This window comes from Siphateles boraxobius, unplaced genomic scaffold (assembly GCF_051911475.1).
Source record: "Siphateles boraxobius isolate OS27281-9 unplaced genomic scaffold, OSU_SipBor_1 9, whole genome shotgun sequence".
NCBI lineage: Eukaryota > Metazoa > Chordata > Actinopteri > Cypriniformes > Leuciscidae > Siphateles > Siphateles boraxobius.
The window spans coordinates 32532813-32556010 of NW_027509219.1; the positions used below are offsets into that span (position 1 = coordinate 32532813).

At 35.4% G+C, this 23198-nt stretch overlaps 1 protein-coding gene across 2 annotated transcripts in view; it reads left to right on the forward strand.

Moving 5' to 3' along the window:
- The window catches only part of dock5 (dedicator of cytokinesis 5), a 59129-nt gene that overhangs the window by 12041 nt on the left and 23890 nt on the right, over nt 1–23198 (forward strand). The window contains exons 8-32 of one of the 2 annotated variants that reach the window (XM_077223991.1): nt 21–178; nt 826–907; nt 1423–1552; nt 3357–3429; nt 3624–3766; nt 5163–5288; nt 5468–5592; nt 6434–6532; nt 8723–8795; nt 9121–9224; nt 9825–10005; nt 10601–10698; nt 10782–10871; nt 13621–13721; nt 13952–14086; nt 14810–14921; nt 15341–15411; nt 16404–16510; nt 16619–16755; nt 17322–17417; nt 17686–17784; nt 18125–18295; nt 21609–21709; nt 21824–21882; nt 22133–22287. In XM_077223991.1, the coding sequence (XP_077080106.1) occupies nt 21–178; nt 826–907; nt 1423–1552; nt 3357–3429; nt 3624–3766; nt 5163–5288; nt 5468–5592; nt 6434–6532; nt 8723–8795; nt 9121–9224; nt 9825–10005; nt 10601–10698; nt 10782–10871; nt 13621–13721; nt 13952–14086; nt 14810–14921; nt 15341–15411; nt 16404–16510; nt 16619–16755; nt 17322–17417; nt 17686–17784; nt 18125–18295; nt 21609–21709; nt 21824–21882; nt 22133–22287 (2826 nt within the window). Of the gene's footprint in view, nt 1–20; nt 179–825; nt 908–1422; nt 1553–3356; nt 3430–3623; nt 3767–5162; nt 5289–5467; nt 5593–6433; nt 6533–8722; nt 8796–9120; nt 9225–9824; nt 10006–10600; nt 10699–10781; nt 10872–13620; nt 13722–13951; nt 14087–14809; nt 14926–15340; nt 15412–16403; nt 16511–16618; nt 16756–17321; nt 17418–17685; nt 17785–18124; nt 18296–21608; nt 21710–21823; nt 21883–22132; nt 22288–23198 lie in introns of both variants that reach the window. The other variant, XM_077223992.1, reaches the window with a different exon arrangement.

Sequence of the window (23198 nt, forward strand, 5' to 3'; positions counted from 1 at the left end):
TCTCTGTTCTTTTTGGGTAGATGCGGCTTCAGAGCCTGGAGAAGCGGCGTCAGGCCCTCTTCAGCGGCGTGCACACGTACAGCATCCTAATGAATCTCAAAAACTTTGTATGCAACATCGGCGAAGACGCAGAACTCTTCATGTCATTATATGATCCTGACAAGTCTGAATTTATTAGGTGAGTCTGTCTCTTCCTTTTGTATTGTTTTTTAAAAGCAGAAGGGCAAAAGTATTGAATGTCTGCTGTGTATTGATGGACTTCTGTTTGAAATAGACAGATGTATTAGTTCTTTAAAAGTACACCAGTATATTCCACAATGAGCAGCTAGTGTGCTTGTGTCGGTTTCAGCGGTGAAAATATTATGGCACGAACTGGACAATGAATAACATGTTATTTTATTTCATGAGATGAGAAACTAATCTGTTCTTTACAAGTCAACAAAATAGTTTTTCAAAAGATGCATAAAACACCTAGTCAATGTGGCTCTTTGCTTTCAGTTATAGCCATTATATTTAAGAGCTTGCATCATGAATCATCAAATTTTCCTTGACATTTAGAATTAAAAGGGTATATTGTATTATGAAAACATACAAGACAAGAACTTGTAACATCCTGAGTCCATTAAAACTGTTTATTAAAGTCAAACTTGATGAGGGTGGAAAATAGTCATGAATATTAAATTAACATTTAACATTATAAGTGGACCTTGTCATAAGCTTGTCCTATAAAGGCAACCTTTTCTTCACAGACCTAGTTTGGTTAATAAATGTTGTTTGATCTTTGTGGAAATAATTTGTGTGACAAATTTGGTCTTTTCCTATCAGTGAAAACTTCCTGGTGCGGTGGGACAGCACAGGCATGCCGAAAGAGATCGAAAAACTCAACAACCTTCCTGCACTCTTTACGGTAAGAACAGGTTTTTTGACTACCGGTCAGTACGATTTTGTTGTTGTTTAAAGAAGTCAATTTCAAACAACTGTTTGTCTTTTTGAACATATTTTAAAATGTAATTTATTCCTGTGATGCAAAGCTGAATTTTCAGCATGATTACTCCAGTCTTCAGTGTCACATGATCCTTCAGAAATCATTCTAATATGATGATTTTCTGCTCAAGAAACATTTCTTCTTATCAATGTTGAAAACGATATGTGCTGCTAAATATTTTTGTAGAAACTGTAAATCCTTTTTTTCAGTATTCTTTAATGAATAGAAAGTTCAAGAGAACACCAATTTATTTGAAATATATATATTTTTTGTTATAATGCAAGTCTTTACGGTCACAAACAAACAAACAAACAAACAAACAAACAAACAAACGTTTGAACAGCAAATCTAAAAATGATTAAAAAAAAGCATGTGATTGTTTTGAATAATTGTAAGCATTACCTGCTGTTCTTCTTCTGTGACTTCCCTGTGTTCAGGATCTGAGCAGCAGTGACCTCATCAGACAGCGCCTCTTCCTGGTGTGTCAGATCATCCGTGTGGGATGCATGGAGCTGAAGGACGGAAAGAAACACACAGCAGGGCTGAGGAGGCCGTTTGGAGTAGCAGGTTCTAGATTCTTGATTATGTATAGATGGTATATTTGTAGAAGATCCAGAGCTTTCCTAGATCTTCTCTTCATTTCAAACTTCATTTTTGGAATTTGTTTAGAACCATGAGTATTTGTCCTTTTAAGTGGTTAAAATGGTACACTTTAAAATAAGGTCCAATTAGTTAATGCAACTAACTATGAGCAATACATTTGTTACAGTATTTATTCATCTTTGTTAATGTTAGTTAATAAAAACACAAGTGTTCGTTTGTTAGTTCATGTTCGCTCAGGTCCATTAAATATGAATAGGTTTTTTTTTTAATTATGTATTACTAAATGTACTGAGATTAATAAATGGTTGACAAGTATTTTTCATTGTTAGTTTGTTAACTACGATAGTTATCTGTAGCCATTAAGATGAATGCACAGTGCTCTTCACAAGTTATATATCCATAAAGGTGAAGTAATTTCTGTGCCACTAGCATCCTGAAACAGTTGTCAGGCAGATTTCATTCCTCCTCAACAGGACGACACAAACAGCTTTACAGCTCAAATAACACACATTTTGTTCTGCTGACTACAAGTGCTTTAAAAACAACGATACAAACGACACATTTCTGCTTTTAAGCTCTTCAGCTGTCTTGGCTGCTGGGCTTCAATTATGAGTGCAGTACTGCGAGTGCACTTTTTGAATGTTTTCATGATCTTGAGGGATGCATCAACTTCATTTTGTGTGGTAATAGATTTTAACTTGACAGATGTGTGTGAAAAAGAGTTTAATTGCATCAAGACAATAACAACAATCTGTGTTTCTCTAGTATTTTGATGATAACACTTTTACTTTTTTGCTCTGCCTCGTGTTGTCAAATAACTGAGCAAAAGACATTATTTATCCATATTGCCGATTTGTTTTTGAGAAAAATGACCTTTCCCCATTCAAGCATGCATGACGTTTCGCATCTCGCAGCTTATAGTGTTCTCTTGCCTTTCTTTCTCCTGTTTATCATATTTCAGTTTAAAGTTTCCAGTTGTGCAGGTAGCTGAAAGACCCAATGATACTATTATTATCTTTCCTTGGTCTAACTCAATAATGTCATATGAAATGATTACATTGTGAATAGATGTTGTAAACATTATACAGGTGACCCACATTTGTGGAAAATAGTTTCTTTTTGTTTCAAAAGGACACTGTGTCAAGTGTTTTGACCCTTTTTTTTCACTGCTGACTCACTGTAGACGAAAACATCAGGTTAAACGCCTGCATTGTATTTTTCAAGAAGAAAATTGAAGCAATTTTTACCGTAAGCTCAGACATATTGCATCACTGGCTTATAACATTCATCCTGAGCACAGACAATACCTGGGTTATCTTGTTGTGAACATGTCTGTCCAATTTCTCATGGTTGATGGTACACAATTAGAGAGCTAAAAGACATGAGAGTTTCAGGAAAAGCAGTTATAAGTAGGCAGCATGATCACAGAATAATTATTTTTTTCTTAGATTTAATAATCTGATTTTAAAGATGATTTAGTGTGTGTACTTCATTTGGTATTCAAGCTTGCAAATCACAAGTCGATATTGAGGTTTCTATTGAAATCTTTAGTCAAAAATCTTTAATCAACATAGAAACATATTCAAAGAATTGAAATGAATAGTTTGCGCCACATATTTGACCTCCGAATACATCTCAAAACTAATACTTAGAAAATGCAAGTTATTTTCTCTCTCTAAGGGAATATGAACAATACAGAATGTAATAATTAAATGTAATGTATCTGCGGTTCGGATCAGCTCTAGCCTCCTGTTCTTTGTGTTTACAGTCATGGATATCACAGATATTGCCCATGGGAAAATTGATGATGATGATAAGCAGTATTTCATCCCTTTTCAACAGTGAGTATGTCCTTTTTGATATTAAAATATCCTTCATTTGCATGATTTGTTGCTCTTTTCATGATTTTTTTTGTGCACTTCTTCATGCATTGTTGTTTATCTTGGGCAGAGTCCATCATACACTGTTACCCCTAGGCTTTATTTTGCCATTTCTTTCAATTTTGTCCTTCTCCACTTGGACTCTCTTTTCCTAGGATTGCCATGGAAACGTACATCCGTCAGAGGCAGCTAATCATGTCTCCTCTCATCCCGTCTCGTGTCATTGGCGAGAACGAGCCACTGGCTGCCGTCTTCAACAAGGTCATCGCAACACGAGAGGTCAACCACAAAGGACAGGGTAAATCCAGACCAAAAAGCCCCAAAAAATAATCTTTGGTCTTGTGTTTATGTCTCTGGCAACAAATGTGACCTTGTGGAAGTTTCTCGATTGTTGTATGAATGTCGAGTATTTAAAAGTTTGAGAGAATGAAAACCGGATAACTTTGGTAGAGACACATTTAACAGTTGATTTTAAACTAAAAATTCACTTTATTTATTTTAGTAGCACTTTATTTAAGGCCAATCATATCTATCTATCTATCTATCTGTCTATCTGTCTATCTGTCTGTCTGTCTGTCTGTCTGTCTGTCTGTCTTTCGTTTGGTCTGTTTGTCTTGTCTGTCTCTATCGTATGTTCTGTTTGTCTTGTCTGTCTCTTTCGTATGTTCTGTTTGTCTTGTCTTTCGTTTTGTCTGTTTGTCTTGTCTTTCGTTTGGTCTGTTTGTCTTGTCTCTCTGTCTTTCGTTTGCTCTGTTTGTCTTGTCTTTCTGTCTTTCGTCTTTTCTGTCTTTCGTTTGGTCTGTTTGTCTTGTCTTTCTGTCTTTCGTTTGGTCTGTTTGTCTTGTCTGCCTGTCTTTCGTTTGGTCTGTTTGTCTTGTCTGCCTGTCTTTCGTTTGGTCTGTTTGTCTTGTCTCTCTGTCTTTCGTTTGGTCTGTTTGTCTTGTCTGTCTGTCTTTCGTTTGGTCTGTTTGTCTTGTCTTTCTGTCTTTCGTTTTTTCTGTCTTTCGTTTGGTCTGTTTGTCTTGTCTGCCTGTCTTTCGTTTGGTCTGTTTGTCTTGTCTGCCTGTCTTTCGTTTGGTCTGTTTGTCTTGTCTCTCTGTCTTTCGTTTGGTCTGTTTGTCTTGTCTGTCTGTCTTTCGTTTGGTCTGTTTGTCTTGTCTTTCTGTCTTTCGTTTTTTCTGTCTTTCGTTTGGTCTGTTTGTCTTGTCTGCCTGTCTTTCGTTTGGTCTGTTTGTCTTGTCTGCCTGTCTTTCGTTTGGTCTGTTTGTCTTGTCTCTCTGTCTTTCGTTTGGTCTGTTTGTCTTGTCTGTCTGTCTTTCGTTTGGTCTGTTTGTCTTGTCTGTCTCTTTCGTTTGGTCTGTTTGTCTTGTCTTTCTGTCTTTCGTTTTTTCTGTCTTTCGTTTGGTCTGTTTGTCTTGTCTCTGTCTTTCGTTTGGTCTGTTTGTCTTGTCTGCCTGTCTTTCGTTTGGTCTGTTTGTCTTGTCTCTCTGTCTTTCGTTTGGTCTGTTTGTCTTGTCTTTCTGTCTTTCGTTTGGTCTGTTTGTCTTGTCTGCCTGTCATTCGTTCTGTCTGCTATCTGTCTGGTAATTGATTCTGAGATGATTTAGTCTGTGTTGAGATTCTGCGTCCTCAGGGCTGGAGTTTGTTGACTGACGAGACCTGTCCGACTTATAATGGCGTATTTTTGCTTTCAGGTCTGTTTGTGACCCTAAAGCTGCTCCCTGGAGATGTGTTTCAGGTTAAAAAAGATTACCCTCATTTTGTGGATCGCACAACTGCTATAGTCAGGAAAATGGGCTTTCCTGAAATTATCCTGCCAGGTTGGTCTGCACATCTTTCAGACTGTAACATCTTCGTCTTAATAACAGTGCTATTAAAGCCTTTCTTACCCACTTTAGTAAATCCATTTGCAGTCGTCTCTTCTCCCAGATCCTCTAGTGACCATTACTAGTCAAACTTTATGTACAGTTCAGTTAGTGCAACTTTAATGTCTTTACAGGTTATGTAAGGAATGATATATATGTTACACTGCTACAAGGAGAATTTGATCGTGGCAAGAAGAAGACCCCCAAAAATGTAGAAGTTATAATGAGTGTGTTGGATGAAGAAGGAAATCCCATGGAGGTAAAAAAAACCCCATAAAATTAAATATTTACTTACATTAATATCTAGGGCGCAATCAGGATATTCCCACAGCATTACTTGGAAAAGGGCACTTGTTAAAAACCAGTAACTGAATCCTGATTCAAAATAAACGCATGACAACAGCTTCAATTACATATTTTTTTGCATAATTCCATTTGCAGGTGCTACCATGGTACATATCTAACAATTTACATGGGATTACCATGGCACAACTTTTTAGGAAATAACATCATTTTAATATGAATGATCTGAATAAAAAAAAAAACACTTTCTTTGGTTCCATTGTCCTCCGTTCTTCTTGTTTATATAGACTAACAGTTTTTACTTTCTCTATTTAGCATGCATAGCTCATCCACCCCCTTTATCTCTGTGTTTTGACAGCAGAACTGTTGCTGGCATAAAAACAGCTCGCAGATCTTTCTCCTTTATGAAACGGCTGCTGTCTTTAAATGTCCAAACACGCAGTACAGAAAGCTTTTTACAGTTCTATTCTTGCCAATTGCTATTTTGATATGTAATGCACAGAAATCCGTGTCCTGTTTACACCCGTGAACACGAAAAAATACAAAAAAATTCATTCTGAAACATTTCCTAAAAAGATCTCCCCCTTTTAAGAGATTTAAGCTTGTCTTTCAGTCTTGTTGTCAATTTATATACTGCACATTATGCAACAGTTTCCTTCAACTCAAGCTGTGCGCTGTCAACTTCAGGTCTTGTTAACATTGAACTTTTTCTGCTGCAAACCACTTACTGTATGTAAAAAGAAAAACTATTTTATTCCAGTAAATATATTTTTTTTTACCTTCTCAATCTTTTTCAGAAAGCCATGTTTCCTGGAGCTGGTTATGAAGGGATCGCTGAATATAAGTCTGTCATCTACTATCAAGTCAAGCAGCCCTGCTGGAATGAGACGGTTAAGGTACAAACACCAGGATGAAAACAAAAGAATCTGGGTTCAGCTTTTTGAAGTTTTGAAGCTAAAGGCCCTTTCATATGACTCGCGCAAGCATTCTCCAATGCAAAGCATTAATCTACTGTACAGCACAACCTCGCTTTATTTTCCATGGTGCGTATTCAAGCGTTGTAACCTGTAACGCAAAGTTCAACAGTTTCAACTTTTTTCAACGCAGTCAAATATTATAACAAGATGGAAGAGTGACTGTTTCTTTGTGCAACTGAAGTTGCATGTTTTATTCATTTATTTAATATCACTTTCATTAAAACCTCTTTTCTAACTCAACCATGCTGATGCATTTTTGCATGAACATTTTACAGCTGATTTTAAACAAAAAAATTTACTTTAGATTTATTTTTGAAGCACTTCCCAGAAGTAAAAACATTTTTTTTTCCATCTCAGTATCTGTTATAATTTGTTTTAAAGCTATAATATGTAATTTTACATATAACCCTTTTAAAAAACAAAGACGACGGTTGATGACATATAAGCGGAATTATGGAACTTGTCATGCTGATGGATCTAATAACGTTTATGTATGAGTGAATACATTGATGTTTTTAACATGTCTGTGGTATGAAGCAGGGCGTGATAGATATCAGATATCGGCGCCACACGCGAGTCCCTCGGATTTAAAGGAATAAGGACATTTCATTCTACCGAACTACCCACAAGTGCTGTATTAATACTCACACAGGTCAGTTTATAAGACGAATGAAACTTGTGAGGTAACGCAGCGCTGTTTCACTTGGTCTACACTATCACGCTAAACTGCATTTGAGTGTGTTGAAAGTTATAACGTTATTCTATGTGTTAGTTTGTCTGTATGAGACTAGCAGTAAGCTAGATCAACATTAGGAAAACAAGCTGATCATATTCTAACATTTCATCATTTTGAGCTATATAACTTTGATTAGTTTTATGTACATTTGCTCACCTGTCTAATAAAGTTAGTCTGTCAAGTCGAAGTTTGTCACGGATGTGGAGCTCTCGGCATCTCGAAAACGCCACGCTGATATTGACCCTCGTTTTAGTTCTCCCTTTGTCCCAATGTCTGTTTGCCATGGTCCATAATGTTTGAATGAAACAACAACAGCGTGAGCGTGCCGCTAGACGTAAGGCAGTTGTTCACGTCTGTCGTCATGGTTACTATGGCAGTACGAGCAGAAACCAGGGATAACGCGGATTTTATGTCATTGAAAGGCGACAAGTGAACATGGATGAGCCATTATTTAAAATTGGAATTTCTCTGAAATTAAAATTCTTTGGGAACTTTTGGGCTTGTAAGTACACAACTGCAGGAAATATATCACACTGTGCAAGTGATTTTTGGATATTTTATTACAAAATCTTACATATTGTAGCTTTAACACATATCGGTACCCAACTCTCTAATAAATGTCCATTAAAAAATTTGTCCATTAAAAAACACTTTACAATAAGGTTTAATACGTTAAATTTTTTTACCTACAGTAGTTAACATGAACTACCAATGAACAGCATTTATTCATTTTATTTAATCTTAATTTCAGCATTTACTAATACAATATTTAAATCAAAAGTTTTATTTGTTAAGTTCAGTAAACAGACAGTGAACTAACGAACAAACGATAAACAATTAATATTTACTAACTAACTTTTACAAAGATTAATAAATGCTTTAAAATATATATTGCTTATTGTTAAGCTTGTGCTTATGCAAATGAGACGTTATTGTAAATTGTTACCAAAAAGTGTTGCCACTATTTATAATAGTTCCTCAAAGTAAAAATGGTGTAATATGATCTGGTACATTGTTAAGCATGTAAACACACACGATGTGAAATGCATATCATGCCGATCAGAGAGAGTGTGTTTCCTGTTCATTCTTTCTGTAATGTTTTTAAGTTATCTCCAGGAGTTTTTCTTATTTTAAGCTCAAATGTGGTCCCTCTTCCATTTCCCATTTTCTCCGCATACACCTGCCACTTTCATGCTGCCTAGCAAGAAAATTGCCCTTCTTTGACACTGCCAGCAATGTTTTTCATGTCAAGGTCAATTGAACTCCTGACGCTTGTGTTAAGAGGTGTGTTGAAGCCCTTCACATGGGTCATATGAAAGGGACTTAAGAGCTGCACCAGGGTTTTCATTCACTCGCTCCCTTCTGTTCATTAGGTGGCCATCCCTATTGAGGATGTGTGTCGATGTCACCTGAAGCTGACCTTTAGACACAGATCTTCTCAAGATTGTGAGTCCTTATTGTGCGTGACATTGAGGTTGCAAGAACTGTGTGTAGAAGCTAAATACTGTGGTTCTCTTTTTTTCTTTTTATTAATGCATTTATGCAGCGGTTCACAACCTTTTTGTCCAGGTCATGTTTGTTGCCTGCATTTCACATTTTATATGGAAGTCCAACATGGGGCTAAATATTATGCTAAAAAAAGAAGAATAGAGTTAATAGAGATCTCACTTAAACACATTAGCATATTTGCTGACTCCAGGTTGAGAACCTCTGCACTACTCTGTTCAAGTTTGTTTTAATGCTGAAAATTTGTCTGCTTACATTTCTGTAGCTAGAGATAAATCTGAGAAGCCTTTTGGCATGGCCTTTGTTCGCCTGATGAAGTCGGATGGCACCACACTCCCAGATGGAAAACACGATCTCATTGTCTACAAGGTGGGCATCATAAAGGAATGTTCTGGATTCAAAATAACTGTTTTCTATTTTAATATATTTTAAAATGTAATTTATTCCTGTGATGCAAAGCAGAATTTTCAACATCATTAGTCCAGTCTTCAGTGTCACATGATCCTTGAGAAATCATTCTAATATGATGATTTGCTGCTCGAGAAACATTTCGGATTATTATCAATGTTAAACACAGTTGTGTTTGTGAACAGTTTGTGAAAACCGTGATAAATTTTTTCAGTTTTCTTTAATGAATAGAGATTATTTAAAATAGAAATCTTTTGAAACATTATAAATGTCTTTCCTGTCACTTTTGATAAATAGAAGGCATCTTTGCTGAATGTGAAATGTATTAATGTCTTTCAAATAAAAAAAATATTACTGTCCCCAAGCTTTTGAAAAGCAGTGTTCTTTCTTCGCTGAAAGCATTTCAGTCAGTGAAACTCATCTTAGCATGTAACCTTTGATTCTCTTCAAACTTTTCTGAACTTCCCTTTATACCTGCAGTATCTGTTGTTGTTCCATATCATATGGCCTTTCTGTTTCAAACATGCAGTGCCACGACAAGTTCCCCTTCTGTTCCTACAGGTGGATGTGAAGAAAACTGACGATGCAAAGACGTATTTGACTCTGCCTGGCTTGTATGCTGAAGTGGAAGAGAAAGAGAGACAAACGGGAAAATCCTTCCATCATGCCGGTCTCATTCCTGTCACCAAAGACAGCTTCCAGATCGCCACCCTCACCTGCTCTACAAAGCTTACTCAAAACGGTATTTCCTTTAGTAAAATCAACAGCACTTCCACCACAGTCATTTATTATATTTTTAATTTAAATATATCCACAATATCTCGCCCAAGAATATGTCATAATTTACCCTCATGTCTTTGCAAACCTGACATTGTTTGATGTCTCTGCATATTAAACTTAGGAGACACTGTTTTTACACACATTACCTTCAGATTTCATTTTCACATTAATTTGAGCGCTTTTCGAAATGCATATTGTCAAAGCAGCTTTACAGAAAATCAATGTTTCTAGGTTAAGATTAAGATTAATCTGTGATCAGAGGTGACTGTGTCAAAATAATGTCCATATGGCAGAAATACACAGTTCTAAGAAAATCACACGGTTAGTTAACGTCATGTATTCATTTAAGCAGAAACAATTAGCAATGACGTTAAAGACATTAAAGCAATGATTACATGTGATCATAATGTGATCATATGATCTGGAACAAGAGGGATGACAAAATAAAGACAAAAGTTAAATTTTGTGCTAAACTCTCACAGTATGTAACAGTATGAAGCAGCAAAGTTCATGCAGTAGGTGGATTTGTAAAACTTTTTTAATTTCCTCTGACTCAGTTGACCTTCTGGGGCTTCTCAACTGGAGATCAAACACTGAGAGACTTGAAGAAATTCTTCAGAAACTGATGGAAGTAGATGGAGGGGAGATTATTAAAGTAAGGTTGTGAGAAAACGCAACACTTGGCCTTCTGCAAAATGCTGCTTTATGATCTAAAGTTTTTGTTGTGTGTTTCTCTAGTTCCTGCAGGACACACTAGACGCTCTCTTTAATATCATGATGGAGACCTCAGAGGAAGAAACCTATGATACACTAGTTTTCAATGCCTTGGCAAGTATTGATTATTTAACTCGCTCTTCGGAGATCCACTAGTTGCCAACTATGCTTCTGTTTTGGAGTTTTTCCAGTAATAGAAAACAATCAAAGAAATTACATGTAAACTTTCCTGTCAATTCATGCAATAATTTGATCCTAACATGCCACATGAGTGTAAGTGTTAAGTATCCCGAATAGAAGTTACACACCAAAGCTTAAAGGGAAAGTTCACCCAAAAATAAAAAATTCTGTCAGTAATTACTCAGTCATGTTGTTCCAACCCCGTAAGACCTTCGTTCATCTTCGGAACACGAATTAAGATATTTTCGATGAAATCCGAGAGCTGTCTCACTCCTTCATAGACTGCTAGGTAATTTCATTCTGCCGGCCCAGAAAAGTCACTAAAGACATCATTAAAATAGTCCAAGTGACTACAGTGCCTCAACCATAAGTTTATCAAGCGTCTAGAATACTTTTTGTGCGTGAAAAACAACAAAAAAACGACTTTATTTCAACTATTCATTTTCTTCTGTGTGGGCCATTGATGTGAGTTCACGAGAAGATGACCCTCACGATCATTTGATGGGAAAGTGTGAAAGGTAAGCCATTTATTTTGCGGCATTGGTTAAGGCACTTTTACGTTTTCTTGTTGGTTTCTCACGATTCGGACATCCAGGAAATGCACACTTAAGAACCATTTTAAACACTACATCGAGACCCGTCTGCGTCATCTTCTCAGTTATCACGCTTAAGTCGTGGCGCTCTCGTGAACTGACATCAGAGGCCCACACGGAAGAAAATGAAGAGTTGAATAAAGTTGTTTTTTTGCGCACAATAAGTATTATCGTTGCTATCTTAAAAATATCTTAATTTGTGTTCCGAAGATGAACGAAAGTCTAACGGGGTTGGAACAATATGAGGTTGATTTACATTTTTTGGGTCATTTTTGGGTGGACTAACCCTTTAATACTTGTTCAGATCCCTAACCCCAGACATGAGTAACAGTAAAAGTGTCGCTCATTCGGAACAAGCATCACCATGATTTTTCAATGGATAAATATATATAAAAATCACTTTCTTCTCATTGCACTTGCATAAAAAATTCTTGTCCAGCATACAGTGGAGCATAACTACAGAAATACATGATGGTTATAGAAATCTAGATTTTCTTCTATTTATTACTTTTCTTGACTTTTTAAAAGATTTTATGATTATTATTAATAACTGTTATTAATATAAATATAATCCTGCTAATAGTAACATTAAAATTAAATTTTTACTTTATGTGACTTTTCAGAGATTTTATTAAATTTACATTATTATTATTATTATTATTATTAACTGATATGGATATTATTATGATTACAAATAATTAATATATCTAATAATAATAATAATAAAAATACAGTTTTTAAAAAGTCACAGACACTAATGAAATATTCAGATTAATTATAATTAATAATCATATTATCATTAATAATAATAATACCATTTATTTAAAAAGTCATGAAAAATAATGAAATGTTAGGAAATGTATATTTCTTTGAACATTATGTATTTTTATAGTTATGCTCAACTGTAACATTTTTCATGGATTAGAATTTTTTTTCCCAGTGCAATGTGAACAAAATTATTTTATTATCAATAATATATTTATCCACACTCAAAAACATTTTAATTAATACTAAGATTTCATCAAATTTAATTGAATAATCCTTACATATTTTTCATCTTATGAATGAATTAAAAAAATAAACTAGAGCTCAATAAAACGTTTTGTATAAATCTTAGTGGAACAAGAGAATGGACCGTTAAGTTTGTGATTGGTATTAATAAAAAAAAAAAAAAAAAGATTTATACAAAATGTTTTATTAAGCTCTAGTTTTTTTTTACTCATTTAAAATTCTTAATTTATTATATGAATAATACTGTATGAAAGGATTATTAAATTCAATTTGATTGAATTTTACTATTAATTGAAATGGCTAAATCTTGAAAAAAGACTTCATTTTTGCAGTGGTATTCATAGTGTGGGAAGCTTGTTCCAAATGAGTGATACTCCCACTCATTACTCATAGCTGCGGTCTAGGATATGAACAAGTATTAAACATTGGTGTGTACGTTTTCTCATCGTGATGCAAATCATGTGGCTTGTTGGGGCCAAATCATTGCACAAAAGTTAGATTAAAGTTACCAACTGTATAAAGAGTGCCCTGCCACTTCTGCCGAGTCATTGCGTCTTCATTAGTTATTCATATGAGTAACCTTAATGCCATTACACGCCATATGGCCATCTGCATGTGGGATGTCTTCCCCCTCACAGACATACTAGTCAGATTATTCCGCCATATGATGCGTACTTTATCCGTACATCATTTTTTTTAAGTAGTTATTTTTTATTTTAGTCAGTTTTTCAACCACTGTTGTAGTTGCATTACATTTGGGATAGAGAGTGACGTTAGTGCCTTATAATCCTTTGAGGTTATGCATCATGTCAGAAGATATAAAAATCAAGTTTTTCCTGCCAATTCGATCTTGGTTGCATAAGTACAAAAGAAAGGTACTCTTGCAGAGGCAGGGACTGAGTTACTTCAATTTGATGAAATATAATGAAAACAAAAGTTTTTCTTCTGATGAATTATTCACAATAAGATACATTTATTAAGAAAGTAAATTAAAATTTCATGTTGTCTTTAAACTTGATTAAAGTCATATGATTATAATGTGAAGCTCTAGACCTTTTATTTCTGCTTTATTTGTCCAGGTTTTCATCATCTCACTGATTGGTGATGTAAAGTTTCAGCATTTCAACCCTGTTTTGGAGACCTACATTAGCAAACACTTCAGCGCTACTCTGGCGTATCAGTAAGACTTAATGTCTTGTTTGGATTTCGCTGCCCTTTGTATCACTGTTCATATGTTTTAATATAACTCGGCCATATTTTTCCACATTTAATTCTCACTCTGCCACCTCGGGCTAACACTCTCTTCTTCTCTAACCTGTTTAGTTCTCCATATACACCTGTCCAGTGACACTCTCAGTTGTGACTTGTATTTATTTGCAAGTGTGCTGTAATTGCCTTGTCTTTTCACAGGAAATTGACCAAAGTGTTGAATTATTTTGTTGGTCATGCCGAGAACCCGGCTCATACAGAACGACTATACGCCGCCTTGAAAGCCTTCAAATATCTTTTTCGTTTCATTGTGCAGTCTCGAATTCTCTATTTGAGGTGGGTACCGGCCCTTATTTCCTCTGGAAAAGATGGCTTGATTAAACCTCCATATGGACATTCATATATATATATATATATATATATATATATATATATATATAGATAGATAGATAGATAGATAGATAGATAGATAGATAGATAGATAGATAGATAGATAGATAGATAGATAGATAGATAGATAGATAGATAGATAGATAGATGAGAGACGGATGGATGGATGGACGGACTGATGGATGGATAGATAGATAGGTAGATAGATAGATAGATAGATAGATAGATAGATAGATGAGAGACACATGGATGGATGGATGGATGGATGGATGGATGGATGGATAGAGAGATAGATAGCTGGATAGATGGATAGATAGATAGATGAGAGACACATGGATGGATGGATGGATGGATGGATAGAGAGATAGATGGATAGATGGATGGATGGATGGATGGATAGATAGAATGAGAGATAGATAGCATGAGATAGATAGATAGATAGATGGATAGATAGATGGCATGAGAAATAGACAGAATTAGAGATGGATAGATAGACATACAGACACTAATGGTGCTTTATGACCAGAATTGCTGTTAGTATTGCTCATACTTCGGGTTAGGGAGATGGATAGACACCTGACTCATTGTGCCACAGACATGAATGATATGAAACATTGAAATGTTCATTGAAATGTTCTTGACAATGTTTTTCTATTTGTTATTTGTCAGGTTTTATGGGAAAAGTGAAGATGCGGGGCAGTTTCTCGACTCCATTCGGACCTTATTTCTCTCAATCAGCAATCTGATGGACAGACCTCTGGATGAAGGAGTTAAGATAAAGGCAGGTTTCACTACATGGATATTGACATTTAGAAGATACCTTTATTGATGTCATTTGAGAACCCAGCCATTTGTAAAGGCCACAAATAAAGATTCACACTACTGTTCAAAAGTTTGTGGTCAGTAATTTCTTTATTTGAAAGGAAATAATACCCTTATTCAGTTACAAAAGATTTCTATTTCCAATAAATGCTGTTCAATTTATTAGAGAATCCTGGAAAAAATGTATCAATGTTTTCAACATTGATAAAAATTAGATTTTTTCCTTGAGTGGCAAATCAGCATATTAGAATGATTTCTAATAATAAATATATATATATATATATATAAAATGTATAAAAATAATGTGTGTGTATGTATGTGTGTGTGTGTATATATGTATATATATCTATATAAAATGTATATCTGGTTTTCTCACAGGGAGCAATCTTGAAATATCTTCCCACCATCATCAATGAATTGCAGAAGGTCTTTGACGCTGTAGAGCTCAGGTAAAGTGAAACCTTCATTGACATTTTTTTTCAGAAATCATGGTTACAGTAAAACACATATGAATGTAATTAAATTGCGTCAGTGTTTCTGATGGTTGTAGTTTCATACCACCCTTAAATGTTACAAATACCATCGTAACTTACATGATTAAAAAACTGCTAAATGAATGGGATCAGTGTACAAAAAAAAAAAACTGAATGAAATGTATGTATGTGTGTACATACACATACATTTTATGACTGTGTGTAAAGAATATCACATTTTATTTTCAATAATTCAGATCATATATACACAATGCAGAATTGGACATTCCAGAATCTAAGTTAATAATATCAACGAAGATCCACCGCTATGATCCTCATGCCAGAGCCCAGTATCTCTGAAAGATATTTGATTCAATTGTGTGGTTTTAAGTTCCCTTAGGAAATTATATTACCCATCAGAACTTTCGAAGATAGTGCCCTGTATCCATTCTAGAGTTTTTATCTAAAGCAAACTTTAATAACCTTAAATTAATCTTTTATAGTATTTAAACTTCTTACCTGCCATGAAAATAGCCAAGGAAGCTGGCATGGCATTAAAACACCAACCAGCAAGTCCTGATAGTTAAAAAACAGGAATGCGAAGCTTGTATTTTCGTTGAAGCATGAGCAATAAAAAAATAAAAAACAGTTTATTTTTTTAAGCTTTAAAGTATAAATGTCTTTCAACCATTATCACTGACAGAATGTGTTTGGTGCGGTAGATCTTGTGGAAAATTGGTTGACATCTCTAACAGGCTTGTAAACATCCAATGTTTGAAGACCAGTTTAGACAAATTAAGGGTAGTGCATCTCAGATGTTTACTTCACAGATGTTAAAAAAAAGTATGTCAGTTCTTTCTTTTCTTGTTCAAAATTAATAAATTCCTCTCTGACTTACATTTTTTACTTTATAGTTAACACTTCGTGTTTTCGTGGAACACATTTTTTTCTTTCTCTCTCTCTCACAGTGTTCAGCTGGCTAAGTTCATCGAGAGCATCCCAGATTTTCAGATGGTGAGGCAGAAGCTGGGCTGTCTGGTGAAAATTGCTGAGAGTAACCTGTTCAAACAGCCGGGTAGGACTTGACACAACATATCATTTGTCTCATCGACATCACACTAAATGCGTAGTGGACAAGCTGTGTGTCATTCAAAACCCCTCATATTCTCTGTTTTGCTTCTAGATTGCAGAGATGTTTTGTTGCCGCTGATCACAGATCAGCTGAGTGGACAACTGGACGATCACTCCAACAAACCTGATCTGGAGGCCTGTGTACAGCTGCTGAGCACTGTACTGGACATGCTGGACGGCAAAAACATTGTGAGTGATGTGGTAGAGCACACCACATCGTGTTTCTTGAGCATCAAATCAGAATGATTTCTGAAGGATGTGACACTGAAGTCTGGAGGAATGATGCTGAGAAATGTAGCTTTTCCTCCCTAGAATAAATTACATCATAAAATATATTCAAATAAAAGATTTGAAACAAAATAATACCATTTCACAGTCTAACTGTTTTTAATGTATTTGTGATCAAATAAATGCAGCATTGTAGAGTGTCATGGTGGCTACTTCATAGTGAAATATCTGGCTACACGAGACTATTGCATGATCTTTCAACCATGATGCATTTCACTGGTTTGTTGATATGACAGCACATTCAAGATTAGTTGACATTTTGGTTGATATGTATTGAGACCGACAGACATTTCAGATCAAACTCTTGTGACTTGTGAGCAGCTCTTTGCTGGAGCAGTTGCATTGCAAATTTCCAAAATAAGGTCAGTTAAGATCATTTTATCAGAGAGAGAGAGTAGTTTCTGGATTCAGTCATCACTCGTTCAACCGTCCTTCGGTGCATGTCATTCACCTTTTTATTCTTTCAGGGTCCCACGTCTGGTCATGTGAAGTTAATCGTGGACCGTCTCTTGCGGAGGGTCAACCGTACGGTCATCAACCTGAGCTTGGACTCTCCCTTCATAGTAAGACACAAGCATGTCACAAAATGGAGCTTTTCTAGAAAGATTTAGCAGAGATTAATCCGCTTACCTTCCTGCCAAAGCTGGTGTTATTTCGACCGCACCACGGCAAAGCCCACACACACCTGCTGAAACTCATAACAACAACAGTCTGCACCACTGAACTTAGCTTGTTTATTTCTTTGCCCATGCTCTTGGCTATGAGCTTTCTCAGCGGTGTGGGCAGCACATGTAAAGTTATTGATTATTCCTTCTCTTCCTCTGGACACAGGGCCACTACCTGGCATGCATGACCGCTATCCTGAAACAAATGGAAGACGCGCATTATGCACAATACATCAGCACCTTCAAAACAAGACAGGACATTATCGTAAGTCTCCCGCTCTCTCCGCAGGAGCCATCCATCATCGCAAATGCAGAACGAGCCTTCTGTGCTCCAAGAGTTTAGTTATAAATAATCCACCTTTTGCACAGCTGTCCTGATGCGACGCATGTGTCTCTGTTCCCTGTCGTCGTTCGAAGTGAGTCAGGGTTTAATAGCAGAACGAAATAAGTGTGTTCAAAGCGGCACTTCGAATTAGCATCTGTTTTTTCTGCTCGGTCATATATTTATATATTTGCCAGTCTGCATCTAATCATAGAATTCCTTGGCATGTACATATATGATCGCAACAACAATAAATCATGTATTTTGTTGTCTCCCCCACCAGGATTTTCTAATGGAGACTTTCATCATGTTCAAAAACCTGATGGGCAACGTGTTTCCGCCTGACTGGATGATCCTGAATCTCCTCCAAATGAAGGTCTTTCTGCGGGCGATCGACCAGTACTCTGATGTTCTCAACAAGTACTTTCTGGACTCTGCTCACTTCCACTTACAGGTCAGTTTGACGAGGTCTCGTTGTTACGATCTTTAAAGGTCTAGGAGATGGAACGCAACATTCAGATATCACACTACTGCTGGTAGATTGGGTACAGCAGAAAAAAACATGAAAATACACAAAGTGTTGGAAATGTGATCATTTATTACAAAAAGCCAAAGCCACTAGATACAGTGAGTGAACTATGTACAATGTAAATGAACATGAAAACACACAGAAGGAAAATTAACATACAAATAATTATAGGGAAAAGGAACTGAAGTGGCGCCAAATATAACAAAATAATTCCCTTAAATTATTTGCCACAACCTCTAACCTAATAAAAGAAAAAGTGGAAAATAAACCGGATTCTTCGGCATATTCGATGCCCTAAAATCCTTCTCTAACTAAGAAAACAAAAATACAAAGGTTGGCGCACACTTATCTAGTGTTTCTAACACCTGGCATTACTACGGGCACAATGTACATCGCGTGATCTACTGACCTGTTAGGCCTAAAGAACATTATACTCAGAACATTGGCGTAAAGCACAAATCACACTAAGGAAATTTATGTTATACGTCGATTGAACTGATACAAAGTAGGCAACTCAGGACTCTGAACACACACACACTGGAGAGAAAAACTAAAACAAAAGGGGTTTCAAGTACGCAATTATGCTTCAGGCAAGACCAAGGTTATATTTCCAGAAATGCAATAGTGTTTCTGGTTGTGCAAACCACCAGTGCTTCCCAGTGTTGCTCCGGAAACAACTGCACATTGTAGGGAACTCACCAGAACCGGTTCTATTTTTCCAACAGGAAGACATTCGGAGGCCAGTGTTGTCTGATGACACAACAAATGGCTCTTCACAGTTTGGGGTTAATGAGAAATTATACTTTCATTCCGTAAGGAAGGATTAATTTTATTAAAAAGTGAGAGTGAAGACATTAATAATGTTACAGAAGATTTCTATATTAAATAATACTGTTCTTATGAACTTTCAATTCATTAAAAGAGTCCTGATTTTTATTTATTTATTATAATAATAATAAATTGTTCTTCATCATATTAGAGTGATTTCTGAAGGATCATGTGACTCTGAAGACTGGAGTAATGATGCTGAAAATTCAGCTTTGCATCACAGGAATAAATTACATTTGAAAATATATAAAAATAGAAAACAATTATTTTAAATTGTAATATTTCACAATATCACTGTTTTTTACTGTATTTTTTATCAAATACATCACGATCATACTACTTTCAAAAACATAAAAAAATATATCAACCCTAAGCTTTTGAACGATAGTACTCTTACAAATCTTGTAGTGTGGCTTAAATAGCGTAGTTACTGACTGATGGGTTACAGACACACTTTGTGTTTTGTCAGTGGTATTTAAAAAAAAATAAATGCATGAAATATGTTTCCACTTTTTTTGTTTTAGTTTCGTTAAGGCCAAATAGTATGTGAAATAAAGACCAAAAAGGTTGTGAAAAATCTGTTTAAGCATGCCTTTTGTAGGAATTATTTTAAATTAAATGGAACTGCATTTCTTTTCAAATATGTAAAACTACTAACAGAATCATTAATTTGACCTTTAATGAACCGTAATGGTATGTTGAATAAGAAAGTAATGAATGTTGTCTGTTGTTAAAAAAAGGCCTGTGTCAAAAGGAATATTATTTTTCTTTAATCTTCTGAGATAAAAGAGTTAGTTTTACTAACCATATTGTAATTTTCAGATCTCGTACTTCCAACCAATCCTAAGAACAGCACTGCTGAATCCTTCATTTGAAAAATGCTGCCTTTACAAGCAGTATATAGAGGCAGGAAGGCATTAAGGCAATCTGATGTCCAAATCTGATGTTTGCACAACATCCTGCCTGCTAAGACCTGCTGCCTACCTAGTGCTGGTTGTTTTTTAAAGGCAGCATAGATTATTTTTTTGTTGGTTGGAATGAGAAGGGCATCTGACAGAGTGGTTAAAAGAAGTAAATAAATGTATTATTGTCCAATCTATGATTCTGTTTCCACCAGGAAATACACATTGTAGTCATTAAATATTCTGAAACTCACTTTAATGTGTTCTAGATCATTAAACAGGACCATCTAAAACCAGGTATCCAAAAGCAAATCCAAATTCGAAATTCGTTTCTGATTCTCATTTAATATGTGAACAGTGAATTCTCATCTTGGTTAATCCTAAGGGTCCGAGAGAGTGTAAAAAAATGGTCACGAAAATCTAATTTATGGCTGTTTTTGATGCAAAAAACTTGATGAATATTATTATAAGACCAGAGATAAAAATAAAACATCATGTTCTGTGTGTGAGATTGTACAGTAGTGATTTGACCACTGGTTTTATATTTTGAGTGCTGGGAATATCTCTGCACGCAAGTGTGGTATTGCCATGTACAAGTACAATTTTCCAAGAGAATAATGTAAGCGCATTTCTATGAAGTGCAATCACGCTTTCTGGTGATTGCATGCTCTTATGTAAAATGTTTTTATGCTGCTCAATTGTGATTATCTTTTGGGAAACCGTATGGATTTTGCACCCACGGGAAGCCTTGTGCACTTTAGGCATTTGGGAAATATCATCTATAGTGCTGTTGAAATACAGCTAAACTTTCTGTTGCTTGGTTACCATTCATCCAGCACCCTGTGCATCCGAAGTATTTCACCCGTAAGACCTCAAAAAGCAATTGCATTACAGTATATCAATACAAACTAATTTGTTTAAATAATCAAAGCGTGACTATGCCTTACTCATCTCATATGTGATATATAACCCAACACTCAAGGATAATTTAAAAGCAGCGTCCGAGTGAATTTCTAGCTCTGGGTTTGCAATGGTAGAACGAGGACAATTTTGGTCCTTGAAATAATGAAATAGAAAATACAGATTCAACAAAGTAAATCCCCTTTTTGTCAATTACTATTGTTATAAGTATTAAATATATCCTTCACCATTTTTGCAGACATAAATTATACCTCAAATTGTTAAAATACATACATGCACACAGTTACACACACACATATGCATATATGCCCTATAAAATATGCGTATAAGAATACTAGGATATTACCATGGTTCATGTCTTAAACCTAGTAATACCATGGTATGTTTTGGTACTGTTTTTTTTTAATGTAATGATAATGAGACCAAAACTTATCAAAGGGCCAATTGTCTGAATTGCTGATGGATATTGCTGCACACAGATGGTTTTTTTTTTTTATCTTTGCCTTATATTTGTGATATTTTTATATCCGTTTTGTACTCAGGAAATTGTTTTGCAGTGATGATTTCCTTTTGTTTTTCTTCAATAGCTTTGGAACAACTACTTTCACCTGATTGTTGCCTTCCTTACCCACAAGTCCTTGCAGCTGGAATCCTTCTCGCTTGAGAAACGAGACAAGATACTCAACAAGTTAGTGAGAGACGTTGTTCTGTCTATTTTTGAGTTCAAGTGTTGTTGGTTTTTTGTTGGTTTTGTTTTGAAGGCTGACATTAAATTAAATTGTGTTCCTAAAAATGTAAACAGGTGCGGAGACATGCGGAAAAGCATCGGCTTTAAGCTGGGAGATATGTGGCAGAATCTTGGTAAAACCTTTTTCCTGTGCCTCTTATCTGTTTGAGACAGAAACAATTACAGAAGCTTCTAGAGTCAAGAGGAATTTTGCAGGATGTTCTTAAGGACTCTCTTTTTGTTCAAATTGCTTATTATAGAGGGTAAAATCACTACTGTACTGTTTGTCTTTAATGGCTGAGGCAAAGTACATATTGCATATAAAAATGGAAAAGAACATTTCGGCTATTTTGGGACTTCATTGGATGTACGTGTCACTTCCAGGCCCAGAGAAGATAAAGTTCATCCCTGCAATGGTTGGGCCGATCCTGGACGCCACGTTAGTGCCTGAGCCGGACCTGAGGAAAGCCACCATCCCCATCTTCTTTGATATGATGCAGTGTGAACACACTTTTAGCTCCAACCACACCTTCGGGAAGGTGAGGGTTGTTTTTGTACCACTTCTGTTCCAAAATGTTGTCTACCTAGGCAGCATATTATTTAGGCAGCATGCGCAAACGTAATATGGTGTAGACAGCCAAATAATTCTTCCTTATAAGATGCTGGTATTTTTTATTCGGTGCAGAAATATCCATCGATTCAAATATAGATATATTTAAATATAAAAAGTGATAATTTACAATGTCGTTAATTTTGTGAACATTTGTTAATGCATTAGGTTTAATGATCTAAAAATGTACAGAAATTATTTTCTTCATCATTGTTAATTTAAATATAAAAAATATGCAGTTAAAAAAAATATTTATAAACAGTCAGTCAAGATTATTAGTGAGTTGATTACAGCTCATTATTGGATTGTGCAGTGAGATAAACAGTGACAACAGTCAAGAAAGTCTTTCAGTCTAGTGTTCTTTCTAAAATGTGCAAATCTAGTATCCCCCTTAGGACATGCACAATAAAATGAGGTTCTCCAGTTGTTGAAAAAATACATTTTTACAGAAACATAGATACATTTTAAAAATAAAGTTGTCAAACAGATCAAATATTTGATGACAGCTGCAGTGACAATTGGACATCTCATTTATCTCTATTGGTCTCTTTCGAGAGGTATTTCTTTAGAAAAATCAACTAAATAGATGCATCTTAAACATGTATATTTATAATAATCAGTGTTGGGGAAAGTTACTTTTTAAAGTAATGCATTACAATATAGAATTACTCCCTAAAAAAGTAACTAATTGCATTTTATTGAAAAAGTAATGCGTTACGTTACTTTTGCGTTAGTTTTTCTCACCTGGGCAGGGCTTGCTTGTTTGTTTTTAATGCCAAAAAAGAAACAAAAGTTAATTTTTTGGCAAATGTAAAGGCCCTTTCACACCAAAAGTCAAAT